Source organism: Nicotiana tomentosiformis, chromosome 3, assembly GCF_000390325.3.
Source record: "Nicotiana tomentosiformis chromosome 3, ASM39032v3, whole genome shotgun sequence".
Lineage (NCBI taxonomy): Eukaryota > Viridiplantae > Streptophyta > Magnoliopsida > Solanales > Solanaceae > Nicotiana > Nicotiana tomentosiformis.
In genome coordinates this window covers 143,586,878-143,599,422 of record NC_090814.1, presented here as the reverse complement: position 1 = coordinate 143,599,422, position 12,545 = coordinate 143,586,878, and the positions used below count along the sequence as shown (strand labels likewise).

General features: G+C 38.9%; 2 protein-coding genes and 1 long non-coding RNA gene across 3 annotated transcripts; all 3 read left to right on the top strand.

Moving 5' to 3' along the window:
* The first annotated feature begins 5,404 nt into the window (after positions 1–5,404).
* LOC138908617 (uncharacterized) lies at positions 5,405–6,202 on the top strand. Its single transcript, XM_070199296.1, has one exon. The coding sequence runs from the start codon at positions 5,405–5,407 to the stop codon at positions 6,200–6,202; it is 798 nt and encodes a 265-aa protein (XP_070055397.1).
* A 929-nt stretch (positions 6,203–7,131) lies between these two features.
* On the top strand, positions 7,132–9,522 carry LOC138908616 (uncharacterized). Its single transcript, XM_070199295.1, has 3 exons — positions 7,132–7,696; positions 7,787–8,185; positions 9,374–9,522. The coding sequence occupies exons 1-3, from the start codon at positions 7,132–7,134 to the stop codon at positions 9,520–9,522; spliced, it is 1,113 nt and encodes a 370-aa protein (XP_070055396.1).
* Positions 9,523–10,919: 1,397 nt separating this feature from the next.
* Positions 10,920–12,304, top strand: LOC117275053 (uncharacterized). Its single transcript, XR_004505201.2, has 3 exons — positions 10,920–11,098; positions 11,890–12,013; positions 12,092–12,304. It is a non-coding gene; the product is annotated as an uncharacterized lncRNA (long non-coding RNA).
* Positions 12,305–12,545: the final 241 nt, after the last annotated feature.

Genomic DNA, 12,545 nt, shown 5'->3' with positions numbered 1-12,545 from the left:
TTTGGTAATGGGCGATGCAATAGATGAAAATCCCTTCACAAAGCGACGGTAATAACCTGCCAAACCAAGAAAGCTCCTAATCTTCGTGGCTAAGGACGGTCTAGGCCAACTCTGCACCACCTCTATCTTCTTCGGATCCACATGAATATCCTCACTGGACACCACGTTCCCCAAGAATGCTACTAAACTGAGCTAAAACTCACACTTGGAGAACTTTGCATAAAGCTTCTCCTCCCTTAATCTCTGTAATACAATCTTCAAATGATGAGCGTGCTCCTCCTGGCTACGAGAGTACACCAGGATGTCATCAATGAATACAACAATGAATGAGTCTAACTAGGGATGGAATACACTGTTCATCAAATGCATGAACGCTGCTGGGGCATTGGTCAACCCAAAAGACACATCAAAGTCAACCATACTGAGCAACAAAAGGTCCACTTGGGTCTCCAGACCCCCAATAGTCACCACACATGACCGATATATGCGGTCCACAATAATAGTATCGCCCACAGGAGTAGATACGTGAACAGATGAAACTAAAGACTCATAGAGTATATCCAGAAAATGGGCGAAATACGAGAAAACATATGAATACGTGGAACCATGGTCAAATAATACAGAGGCATCTCTATGACAAACAGAAACAATACATGTAATCACAACATCTAAAGCAATAGCATCTAGTCTGGCAGGGAGGGCATAGAAAAGGGCCTGGCCAACTCCTGATCTGCCTCCCCCTCTAGGGCGACCCCTAGCTGACTAACCTCCACCCCGAGCTGACTGGGCGGGTGGTGAAGTAACTGGTGCTGAAGTCGAAGGCTGACTCCTTTGCTAATATAAACCTCCATGATGACGAGGACACTGCCTCCACATATGCCCAAACTCCCCACACTCAAAACAAACTCCCTGATGCTGGTGGCGGGAACTGAATAGAACCCCTAGCACCGGAATAACTGGTAGAAGAACCTGGCATGGAGGAGCCCTAAACTAGTGGAGCACGGGACGAACTCTGAGCTGGAAGGGCACTAAGTGATGAGTAGCCTTGATGAGAACTGTGAGAACCATGGCCAGATGATGCACCATGGTGAAATGGCCGAGCTGACTGAGCCTGTCTGAAATGACGACCTCCGTCGTGCTGGAACTGACCCCCAAAAGGAGCACCGCTAAATCCACCTTGACCACGAGGCCTCTTGGCCTCCCTCTCAACCCTCTCCTGACTGCGAACCATCTCAATCTACCGAGCAATGTCGAAAACCTCATCAAAGGTAGCACCAGACACCCTCTCTCTGGTCATAAGCAACTGTAGCTGAAAAGTGAGACCAACAATAAACCTCATGATCCTCTCCCTATCTGTGGGAACCAATCAGATAGCATGACGAGCCAACTCTGAAAATCGCATCTCATACTGCGTCACAGACATATCATTCTGGCGAAGCCACTCAAACTGTCTGCGCAGCTCCTCTCTACGGGATTGAGGCACGAACTTTTCCAAAAAGACCATGGAGAACTGCTGCCAAGTAAGGGTTGCTGCGCCAAAAGGCCTTCGCCTCTCGTAAGTCTCCCACCATTTGAGTACAGCCCCGGAAAACTGAAAAGTAGTAAATGAGACCCCACAAGTCTCCAAAATACCAGCAGTACGGAGTATCCTCTAACACATGTCCAAGAAGTCCCGAGCATCCTCTCTCTCCGTGCCACTAAAAGGTGGCGGCTAGAGTCTCCCAAATCTCTCCAACCTACGTTGATCATCCTCAGGCATAGTAGGAACCACATAATCCTGTGCAGCTGCAACCGGCTAGGCTGGTGGTGCTCCCGATGTTTGGAGTCCTTGAACAACCTGCTCGGGTGTACGAGCGACGGGAGTCTGAGTGCTTGTGCCTCCCCCGGCCTGAGAAGTGGTTGCGACCATCGAGATAGAGACCGCCTGAGCAAGGACGGTACACGCTGTCAGAATCTGAGCTAGGGCCTCCTGAAGGCCTGGAATCACAATAGGCACAGGTGGTGCCTGAGCTGGTGCATCAACAACTGGAATCTTGTCCTGATCTGGGGCAACTGGTAGATCTGCAGGTACTACCCCAGCTGCGGTGCGGATGCACCTCTGCCCCTACTACGGCCTCTACTGCGACCTCAGCCTCTTGCGGCTCTGGCTGGTGGTATTGGTGGCTGGCCCTCCTGACCGGTAGTACAAGTCCTCACCATCTGTGAGAGAATGAAACAACGGATGTTTAGTTACTAGAATCAACAGATTCACACGACAAGAATTCAAGAATGTGGAGTTTCATAAAGGTTCTGCAGCCTCTCAAAGATAAGTACAGACGTCTCCGTACCGATCCGCAAGACTCTACTAAACCCGCTCATGACTCATGAGACCTATGTAACCTAGGCTCTGATACTAACTTGTCACGACCCAAACTAACCCTGTCGTGATGGCACCTATCGTGGAACTAGGCAAGCCGACTCGTTTCCAAAACAAACCGATATTTTTATTTCACAGATAATCTCAAGGATATTTAACATAAAAACCTTCGTAAAGAAGTTCAAATCAAAACAAAAGTGTGGAAAAGAAAAGCCCGACATCGGGGTGTCACTAGTTATGAGCATCTAATACAATTTGTCTTAAAATATCAAGACTAACACAATCTAGAAAATAGCTAAATACAACTAAAGGAAGATAGGAGGGAGAAGAGAAGGGTTGCGATCGCCACGCAGCTACCTTGCTATCCCAGAGAAAATCTGCAACAGGAATAGTCAACAGCCGCTACCATGTCCAACTACACCTGGATCTACACACAAGGTGCAGGGAGTAACGTGGGTACGCCAACTTAGTAATTAACAATAGAAAAAAAAAGACTGAGCAGTAGTGACGAGCAACAAAGCATATAAAGTTCATATCATGAAATCTCGGTAAAATTACAACATGCTTTAAAATCAGTGTTTGAATCAAATCATCTCGTTTAAAACCCAGTTCCAGTAAAAAAAAAACATTTGCTTAAAGATATTTTTCAACAGTTTCAAACAGAGGCTCAATACAAAGGTGAGCAAAAATGATGAAATCATAAACAGCCCCTCGGGCAAAACATCACTCATATACAGCCCCTCGGGCAAATCTCACAGTCACTCATGCCTCTCGAGCATACCACATACCTTACAGTCACTCATGCCACTCGGGCATACCTCACAATCACTCATGCCTCCTAGTCACTCAGCACTCGGCACTCGCACTCAGTAGGTACCTGCGCTCACTGGGGGTATGTACAGACTCCGGAGGGGCTCCTTCAGCCCAAGCGCTATATCAAGCCAAATCATGGCATAAATCACTCAGGCCCTCGGCCTATATCAAACATGCTGCGATATGCAGCCCGATCCTATAATATCCTCACAAATCAGGTCCTCGGCCTCACTCAGTCATAAACCTCTCAAGCCACTCAGGCATTTCAGTGAAAACAGGGTATTCAACCCAAAACAACATTTATATGCATCAAAACCGAGTAATAAAAAACTAAGTTATGCAGTAAACAGGTATAACCATGACTGAGTATAGATTTTCAATCGAAAACAGTGAGGATAATAAGAAAAGGCCCCTAAGGGTCCACACAGTACTGGCACAAGGCCCAAAACATGGCATTCAACCCAATTTACAGAAACTCTTTCTAAAACATATAAGTATCATATAGTTTCAACAAAATATGCAACTTTACAATTGCTACGGGACAGACCAAGTCATAATCCCTCACGCACATGCCCGTCACCTAGCATGTGCGTCACCTCAAAATAGTAGAATGATACAAAATCCGGGGTTTCATACCCTCAGGACTAGATTTACGATCGTTACTTACCTCAAACCGGTAAAATCTATACCCCGCGATGCTCTTGCCTCTTGACTCGGCCTCCAAATACTCCGAATCTATTCACAATCAGTACAATACCATCAATATATGCTAATGGAATAAATTCCACAAGAAAAACTATCAAATTAGACCAAAATCCCGAAATCGGCTCAAACCCGCCCCCCGGGCCCACGTCTCTAAATCCGACAAAATTTATAAAACTAGAAAGCTCATTCACTCACGAGTCCAACCATACTAGTTTCACTCAAATCTGACTTCGAATCAACATTCAAATCCCAAAAATTTATTTTATGAAGTTTCTACAATTGTTTCCAAATTTCTACCTCAAAGTACTAATCAGATGATGAGATCATTGATATATTCATGTATATTAACCAAATTCGGGTTAGAATCACTTACCCCGATGAATTTTTTGAAAAATCCACAAACCGAGCTCCCTAGGTCCAAAATGTGAAATAATACCCTAAACCCCATTTATATAGTGCACCTCTAATCTCCCACTTTGCGGTCTGCGAAATTTTGAGCGCGGCCGCGACCCGGGTCCTGCGGTCGCGAAACAATGATGCGGTCCGTGAAATTCTTGGGACTGCACTGCCAGGCTTTAGTATTTTGGCTATAACCTTCTTTACATATGTGCAAATGATGATTTCTTTACTTTTCTGGAAACTAGTTACGAAGGGCTACAACTTTCATTTTTGAATCATTCTAAAATTCCTTGTAGATCAAAAGATATAGGCTTCCGAAGTCGGACCAGCGTATCTGCAGAACTTCCAAATGCGGCCGCGAAATTCTGCTGCGGTCCGCGCAATTTAAAGCACGAGATCCATACCTGAGTTCCGGAAATACCCGAACTCGCTCAAAACTCACCCGAAACACACTCGAAACTCACCCGAGGCCCCCGGGACCTCAACCAAATATACCAACCAATCCTAAAATACCATACGAACTTAGTCGAACCTTCGAATCACTCAAAACTATATCAAAACACCAAATTACACTCGGATTCAAGCCTAAGAATTTCTAAACTTCCAAATTCGACAACCGATGCCGAAACCAACCAAACCACGTCCGAATGACCCCAAATTTTGCACACACATCACAAGTGACACTACAAACCTCCTCCAACTTCCGGGATTCCATTCCGACCCTGATATCAAATTTTCCATTGCCGACCAAAATCGCCAAATTTCCAACTTTTGTCAATTCAAGCCTAATTCTACTACGGATCTCCAAATCACATTCCGGACGTAATCCTAAGTCCAAAATCACCTAACGGAGCTAACAGAACCATCAGAATTCAAGTCCGAGATCGTTTACACATAGGTCAACATCCAGTTAATATTTTTTTTCAACTTAAGCTTCTACTTTAGAGACTAAGTGTCTCATTCCACTCCGAAACCACTCCGAACCCGAACCAACTAACCCGGTATATCATAATATAGTTTAAAAGCATAAAGAAAGCAGAAATGGAGAAAATGGGGCTATAACTCCCGAAACGACCAGCCGAGTCGTTAAATACAGTTTCTATCCGTGAGTATTATTGTTACAAACTACAAATGAGAAACGATGATGAAGATGAAATATTGCATACCAAAAGAATATTTCAGCAGTATTTAGTTGATGAGTACATTAAACTTGATACACAAAGGTTGGATTTTGCAGTATTCAATCAAGATTTATTTAGAATGGCTATGCTACAAGGACTTCTTGACATTTTGCAATTAGGGGAACACGGTGCTTCTAATATCGGGAAACAAAATTTCCTTCCAAGTTCTTTTATTGGAGGGCTTCGGGATATGCATCAACGGTACATGGATGTTATTGTGCTCGTGCAGCATTTCGGTAAACCTGATTTATTTATAACAATGACATGTAATCCTTCTTGGACGGAAATAAAGAAACATTTAATCTCAACTGATGAGGCACATAACAGGCCTGATTTGATCAGCCGAGTATTTAGAGAGAAAATAGAAGAATTCAAAAAGGATATACTAAAGCGAAATATCTTTGGAAAAGTTGCAGATTTTATGTATACTGTAGAGTTCCAAAAGAGAGGTTTACCTCACGCCCATTTTCTTATAATATTAACTAATGAATACAAGTTACTTACTCTAGAGGCCTACTATAATATTATTAGTGCAGAAATACCTGATGAAAAAGCAGAACCAGATTTATATTCAGTTGTTCTTAAACATATGATGCATGGTTCGTGCGGTAATCTAAACCCAACAATTTCTTGTATGAAGAAAAAAGGTTACTATAAATTCAAATACCCAAAAAGCTTTGCGGATTGGACATCAAAAGGAAAGAATCTTACCCAATTTATAGAAGACGCAATACAGGAGTGGTGGTAAAAATAAGAGAACGATACTTGGATAACTCATGGGTTGTTCCATATAATCCTTTTTTGCTCGGAAAATTTGATTGCCATGTGAATGTTGAGATATGTTCTGATATTAAGGTCGTTAAGTATCTTTATAGGTATATATGTAAAGGACACGATAAGATTGCATTTTCTGTACACAATAAGGACGCAAACACAGAAGTAATAGACGAGATAAAAGAATATTAGTATGCTCGGTGGGTCTCGCTTCCGGAAGCTATGTGGCGGTTGTACAGTTTCTCCATTAGTGAAATGTTACCGAGTGTATGCCCTCTTCAGCTTCACCTTAAAGGACAACAATTTATTTCATTTAAAAGCAGCGCAAATCTTGATACGCTTATAAATAATCTGATGATTAAGCAGACGATGTTAACACAATTTTTTGAAATGAATAGAACAAACACAGACGCTGGAGAACTCAATCTATTATACCGAGAATTCCTCGAACATTTCGATTGGTCTGCAACGGGCAAAATGTGGACGCGCCGGAAAAAATAACGTGCTATTGGTCGTGTAGTAACATGTCATCCAACAGAAGGAGAGCGATACTATCTTAGAATATTACTAATGAATATTAGAGGACCAAAATTATACAGGGATTTACTAACTGTTAACGGAGAACGTTGCAGCAGTTTTACAGAATCAGTGAAAAAACTCGGATTGCTACAGAGTGATAATAGTTTGACAAAATGCATGTATGAAGCAACAAGTTACCAAATGCCATACAGTTTGAGACGTTTATTTGCTATATTATTGATCTACTGCAATCCGACTAACCCAAGACAACTTTGGGAGCAGTTTAAAGAGCACACGTCTGAGGATTATAGCTTGTTACCTAATATTCACAAAATATACATATGATACATGGTTATAAACCATATTAACGACATATTGCACTCTATGGGTGGTGACATAAATGAATATCATCTCATTCCAGAAACAATAAGGTCTTCTATAGTTGCAAAAGACGCAAAAGAGGTATACTATGAAAGGACCATCACTGCCACTGAAGAGGATATACTACAACACAAAAAGTTGAATGAAGATCAACTGAAAGCGTACAATGTAATTACAAAGAGAAGTTTTTCAAACAAAGCGAGAGCATTCTTTATTGATGGTCCGGGAGGAACTGAAAAAACCTTCTTATATCGTGCGTTGCTGGCAACTATACGATCTAAAGGATATATAGCATTAACAACTGCCACTTCCGGTGTAGCTGCTTCTATTCTTCCCGGTGGACGAACTGCACATTCACGTTTTAAAATTCCAATAAATATTGACGAGAATGTCACATGCAACATCAACAAACAAAGCTCACTAGCAAGTTTGGTTCAGGATGCAAAATTAATCATATGGGATGAAGTATCTATGGCGAAAAAAAGATTGATCGAACTGCTTGATTTACTTTTAAAGGACTTAATGGATTCAACAATACTATTTGGTAGGAAGGTTGTAGTTTTTGGAGGTGACTTCAGACAAACACTTCCGGTAGTTTGAAACGGGGAAAAAAAAGATTTCATTAATGAAAGTTTACTATATTCTCATATCTGGGAAGAACTTGAAAGGTTGCAGTTATTTGAAAATATGAGAGCAAAAGATGATCCTTCATTTTGTAATTATTTGTTGAGAGTAGGAAATGGAAAAGAAAAAGTGACCTCAACAAATAAGATTGAAATTCCAGCATCCTTCATCGTTCCTTATACAACTGAAAAGAAATCTTTGGATAAACTGTTCACGATAATTTATCCAAATTTGCATACATTTTTCTCTTCCTCATCCTACACAAGCTCCCGTGTTATCCTAACAACTAAGAATGATTTCGTTGATGAGATTAACAACATGCTTGTTGCTCGCTTTCCAGAGGAAGCAAAAACTTTTGTTGGCATTGATGAAACCATTGAACCTACTGATCAATCACAGTATGAGGATTTGCTGTATAGTTTAAATCCAGCTGGTCTGCCGCCATACAAATTAACATTGGAAAAGAACTGTCCAATTATATTATTACGAAATTTAAATCCGTGTGAGGGTTTATGTAACGGTACACGTTTGACTTGCTACGACATTAAATCGCATGTCATTAGCGCCAATATTTCAGTGGGTGACTTGAAAAATACACATGTGTTTATCTCAAGAATACCCTTACTATCATCCCAGGACAAAAAAAATGCCTGTCCCATTTAAAAGGACATAATTTCCTGTAAGATTGTGCTTCGCCATGACAATAAATAAAGCACAAGGTCAGACATTGGATTTTGTTGGAGTTTATTTGCGAGAACCTATTTTTTCATACGGTCAACTTTATGTTGCTTTGTATGAAGCAAAGAGTTCGAACTGTGTGAAAGCGCTAATTCGACCCACTATACCAGGTAGCTATGATGATCACTGCACAAAAAATATTATTTACAATGAAATTATTGAAAAGGCTATTTTATGAGGATATTGCAAGTAGAGCACATAGTATCCTAGCTAAAAAAAACTATGAAGAGGCCGATAGAAAATACTGCTGATACGCAATCTGGTTCGTAGCAATCAGAATGCATTCACTGAAGTGATGCAGACTAGAGAGGATATCTTCTTTGTATATGATTATTTTGACCCAAGACAAAACAACAATGGGCTGCAATATTAGCTAACATGGTCATAAAGAGACACTTGGGTGCAGATCTGGTACATGCTGTTAATACTAATAAGTAATATTCGCAAAAGTGACACTTCTATATAGGGGACAAGAGCTAAGAAACATACGCATATGCTGGTAGAAAATGATTCCTATATGTAATTTTTGTAGTCTAGGAAGATCCCAGAAATATTTTTAGACAAGAGGTAATCTTATCTGTTAAAAAAATATAAATATTTACACAACGTGAGTGTTTGGTGCAGTAGGACTACTATAAATAACAACAACAATATGTTAGACTTCGCTAACCCATTACACACACAAGGACAAGCCAATTAGTCCATGAATGATCTTTTGTAACTCATAGTGCCAAATTTGTGTTCAAATTGTCTTTACGTGTACTTTATAAACAAATAGCGTCCTAACAGTTGTTCTATTTTACTACCCGTGGGTGTCTATAGTTTATCTTTCAGTAAATGATGATTTATTATTTTTTGTTCTTCTTCTTCTTTTCCACTGCAGAGTGTACAGAACATCTGGAGTACAGACTAACCATTGATAAGATCACTCCACAAACAAAAGAGTGGACCTCAAAGGTACAACTCATTGAGAAACCTCGCCCAAGGAAAAGTAAAGATGGAAAGACCCGATTCCAGATTGTTGTTGTCTAAGACGAAAATGTAATCTTCTCTCTACCTTGCTATTTCTTGTTCTACTGTTTGAAATATAATTGCAATCACCATTATTTTTTAATTTAAACAAAAGAAATAAACTCATCAGCTTAAGTTATCATGTAGTTAATTATTTCTCCTGGCGCAGACTATGTTAAGAAGTCTTCCGCCCTTTTAACCCTTGATTTTTCTAAAAGGATATTTTTGCATTACTTTTTGTACTTGCCCTGTTTAAAATTTGCCTTCAGTTACATATAATTGTTTTTAGCTATTAACAGGACTAACCATTTCTGCTGAATTTTATACATTCTGGGAGCTAACAGTTTGGATTTTAGGAAGCCTTTTTGAAAATAATTACTGCATGTGTCATCATAACATTTGAATTTTATGCATGCTTAGCACTTTTTACATGTGTGTTTTTTGCATCTCTCCGTATATTAGTATAAACAATATAGTTAGGCACTTTGCACCAATTAATATATCGAGCGAAAATGTAGATCTAAAGAAATATAATTATAATATCCATATCATTATAGCTGCTCTATGTCAGTTGTTCCGCTGTGTTGTAGCTACAAAATATATTGAATAATAATTGTCTCTTCTGGGACTTATTTTGATTTGTAGTATCATTGTACAAATATTGGCTCGGTTGTGAAAACATAAACTTTTTTTGTAGAGGAAACTAGAATAGTAGCAGTTGAGTATATGTGATTGGCATGCATATATATTTTCAGAAGTGATCAAGTTTTGACGTTAGTTCCAGATCCAAAGAAATACTAATTAAACAAATAATTGACTCATGATTCTCAATTGGGGCATAATCATTATTAATGTGATCAAATATTCATGTTCTTGTAGCTATTTGTCATATACCATTATCTTTACATATTCTTGATATATATTGTTGCTACAATGCTCTACAAATAACTTCTCTACAGACTTGTCATGTATTTGATGAGTTTAAGGCAACACGTAGTGTACTTGTTGACTATTTGAATATTTCAATACTCTACACTTGTATGTCTCTGTAAGTTTATATGTACACACTTCTGTGGAAGCTGGTAACTAAATCATCACGATATCAAAATACATGAAGAGAAAGTAGCTGCTGTTTTGTACGGGGAAGACATAGAATAGTATGCAGACAAGCTCACCCCGTTTTCCACTTACTTGATATCTACTACAAAAGTGAGGGTTCCTTTACCCTACGGAGTACCTATCAACCGTTTTGAATGGGTTATCGACAGATTTACTGTTGTCGAAGAGGTGAAAGATGACAACATACAAGACCCACCGCTCCCGCCTCCGACGAGGTTGAATACTGTACCCTTTGCATATCTGCACAAGCAACAACGAAATACAGAATTTGGTAACCATTATTTTACGCGTTGTACTCTTTCACAATTAAATTTATTTTTATCCTTACATACTGGGACTGTGTACATCCGTATAAATTATAAGCCACTTGCAATTTCCATTAAACAGACATAATTGCCGTTGTGGTGAACTGTGGCTCGGTAAAGTATGCTGGCGCTAACAGTAACAAATGCCGTGAAATCATCGTAATGGATACCAGGTAAGTCTGCTAGCATTCTATTTACCTTATTACTTTCGCTACAGCTTCCAAAAAAAATTGGCTACAAATATATAACCAGATACTGTATCACGATGTCGTTTTCAAAAATCATAAAACTAAATTTTCAAAGAGAAAAAGATTTTTCTTAGCTCAATATTATAGTTTAGATTGAGTTGAATCAGAAAGAGAAGATTGCAAAGGCAAGCGAAATTTCACAGTTACTAGACTACAGAAAAGCATAAATACAGCACAAGAACAAAAAAATAGCATTGATTTTGTTAAGCGATGTAATAAATAGAGTAACAAAATACTTTATATACATTATATTACTAATGATTTTAAGTGATTTTGGCATATCTATAATTTTTAGCAGAGAACCAAAAATATACATACAAATATCTATTTGATAATTTATTTGTTCTCTAATTTTCTGCCCTAAAATATATATTTTTACTATGTATTCGATGCATAGATTTTAAAAAATACAGTGATAATTACATACTCCAGTAGTCATTAGTCCCAAAACTGGAAAAAACTGTATAAGTCATGCTGCATTTATTTGCTTAGGCATGCAGGATGCGTCATTTAAAAAACCTTTCTACCAACCTTTACTCTCCTGCTCTAACGTGTCACTTAATTCTTTTAGCATTGTTTGAATAACCAACGGTCTTATCGAATTATCTCTGTTATTTTTAAATTTACATCCTCAACTTTATTATTCTTGGTGACATTATTAGAATTGTATGTTTTTTGGGGGTAGTGTCAGTTATTGTCCATTCCTTCTATTGTAGTGTGAGGCCTACTATCCTTACGCTTGGGAAGACTTCGCCGACGCTGATGGAAGTATCCTAGTTGCACAGGTTGCTGAATATCCAATAATTGTAGCAAAACGAATTACCCGAGCCAACTATGCTGGTATGGAAAAACTTATGCCTTTTTTCGTATTGCAAGAGATCTGTTATGAATTCTGTACTAACATAATGTATCATATAGGATTATCATTATCAACAAGGTATAACTCGGCCATATTGATAAATCCACCATATCCTCAGGTTGGGGGACTTCTGAACTGGTATGGAACAAATATTTATGTAACCGAATTTTATACTTCGATCTTTATTTCATGCAAACTAAACATGTGCGGTAAAACTAGATGGTTCAGCATATGCAATTCCCTGCTGTACCATAATGTTTCCATTCTTACCAAAAAAAGGGACATACTTAGCGGGCTATACGTTCAAAAAATTCCTTTTAAGTTAATTACAGGTTTATAACAATATAATTCGGTATCTATGTATCTTCATTGAAATGGTCTTCAACTACATTGCATCACATTTTACAATATAACTTTATGAGTTTAAAATCTTAGACCTTATATGCAAACTTTGTCATTAAAATAATTTACTGAACAGTTCTTGGGGATGTATGGCTTTGTCCTAAGATCATT

What these genes read in the sequence shown, in the direction of transcription:
- LOC138908617 (XM_070199296.1), top strand. Translation starts at nt 5,405, where the DNA reads ATGAGAAACGATGATGAAGATGAAATATTGCATACCAAAAGAATATTT.
- LOC138908616 (XM_070199295.1), top strand. Translation starts at nt 7,132, where the DNA reads ATGGGTGGTGACATAAATGAATATCATCTCATTCCAGAAACAATAAGG. An exon ending in GAAGGTTGTAGTTTTTGGAG is followed by an intron (nt 7,697 to 7,786) that starts GTGACTTCAGAC and finishes ATATCTGGGAAG; the next exon opens with AACTTGAAAGGTTGCAGTTA. An exon ending in GTATAGTTTAAATCCAGCTG is followed by an intron (nt 8,186 to 9,373) that starts GTCTGCCGCCAT and finishes TTTCCACTGCAG; the next exon opens with AGTGTACAGAACATCTGGAG.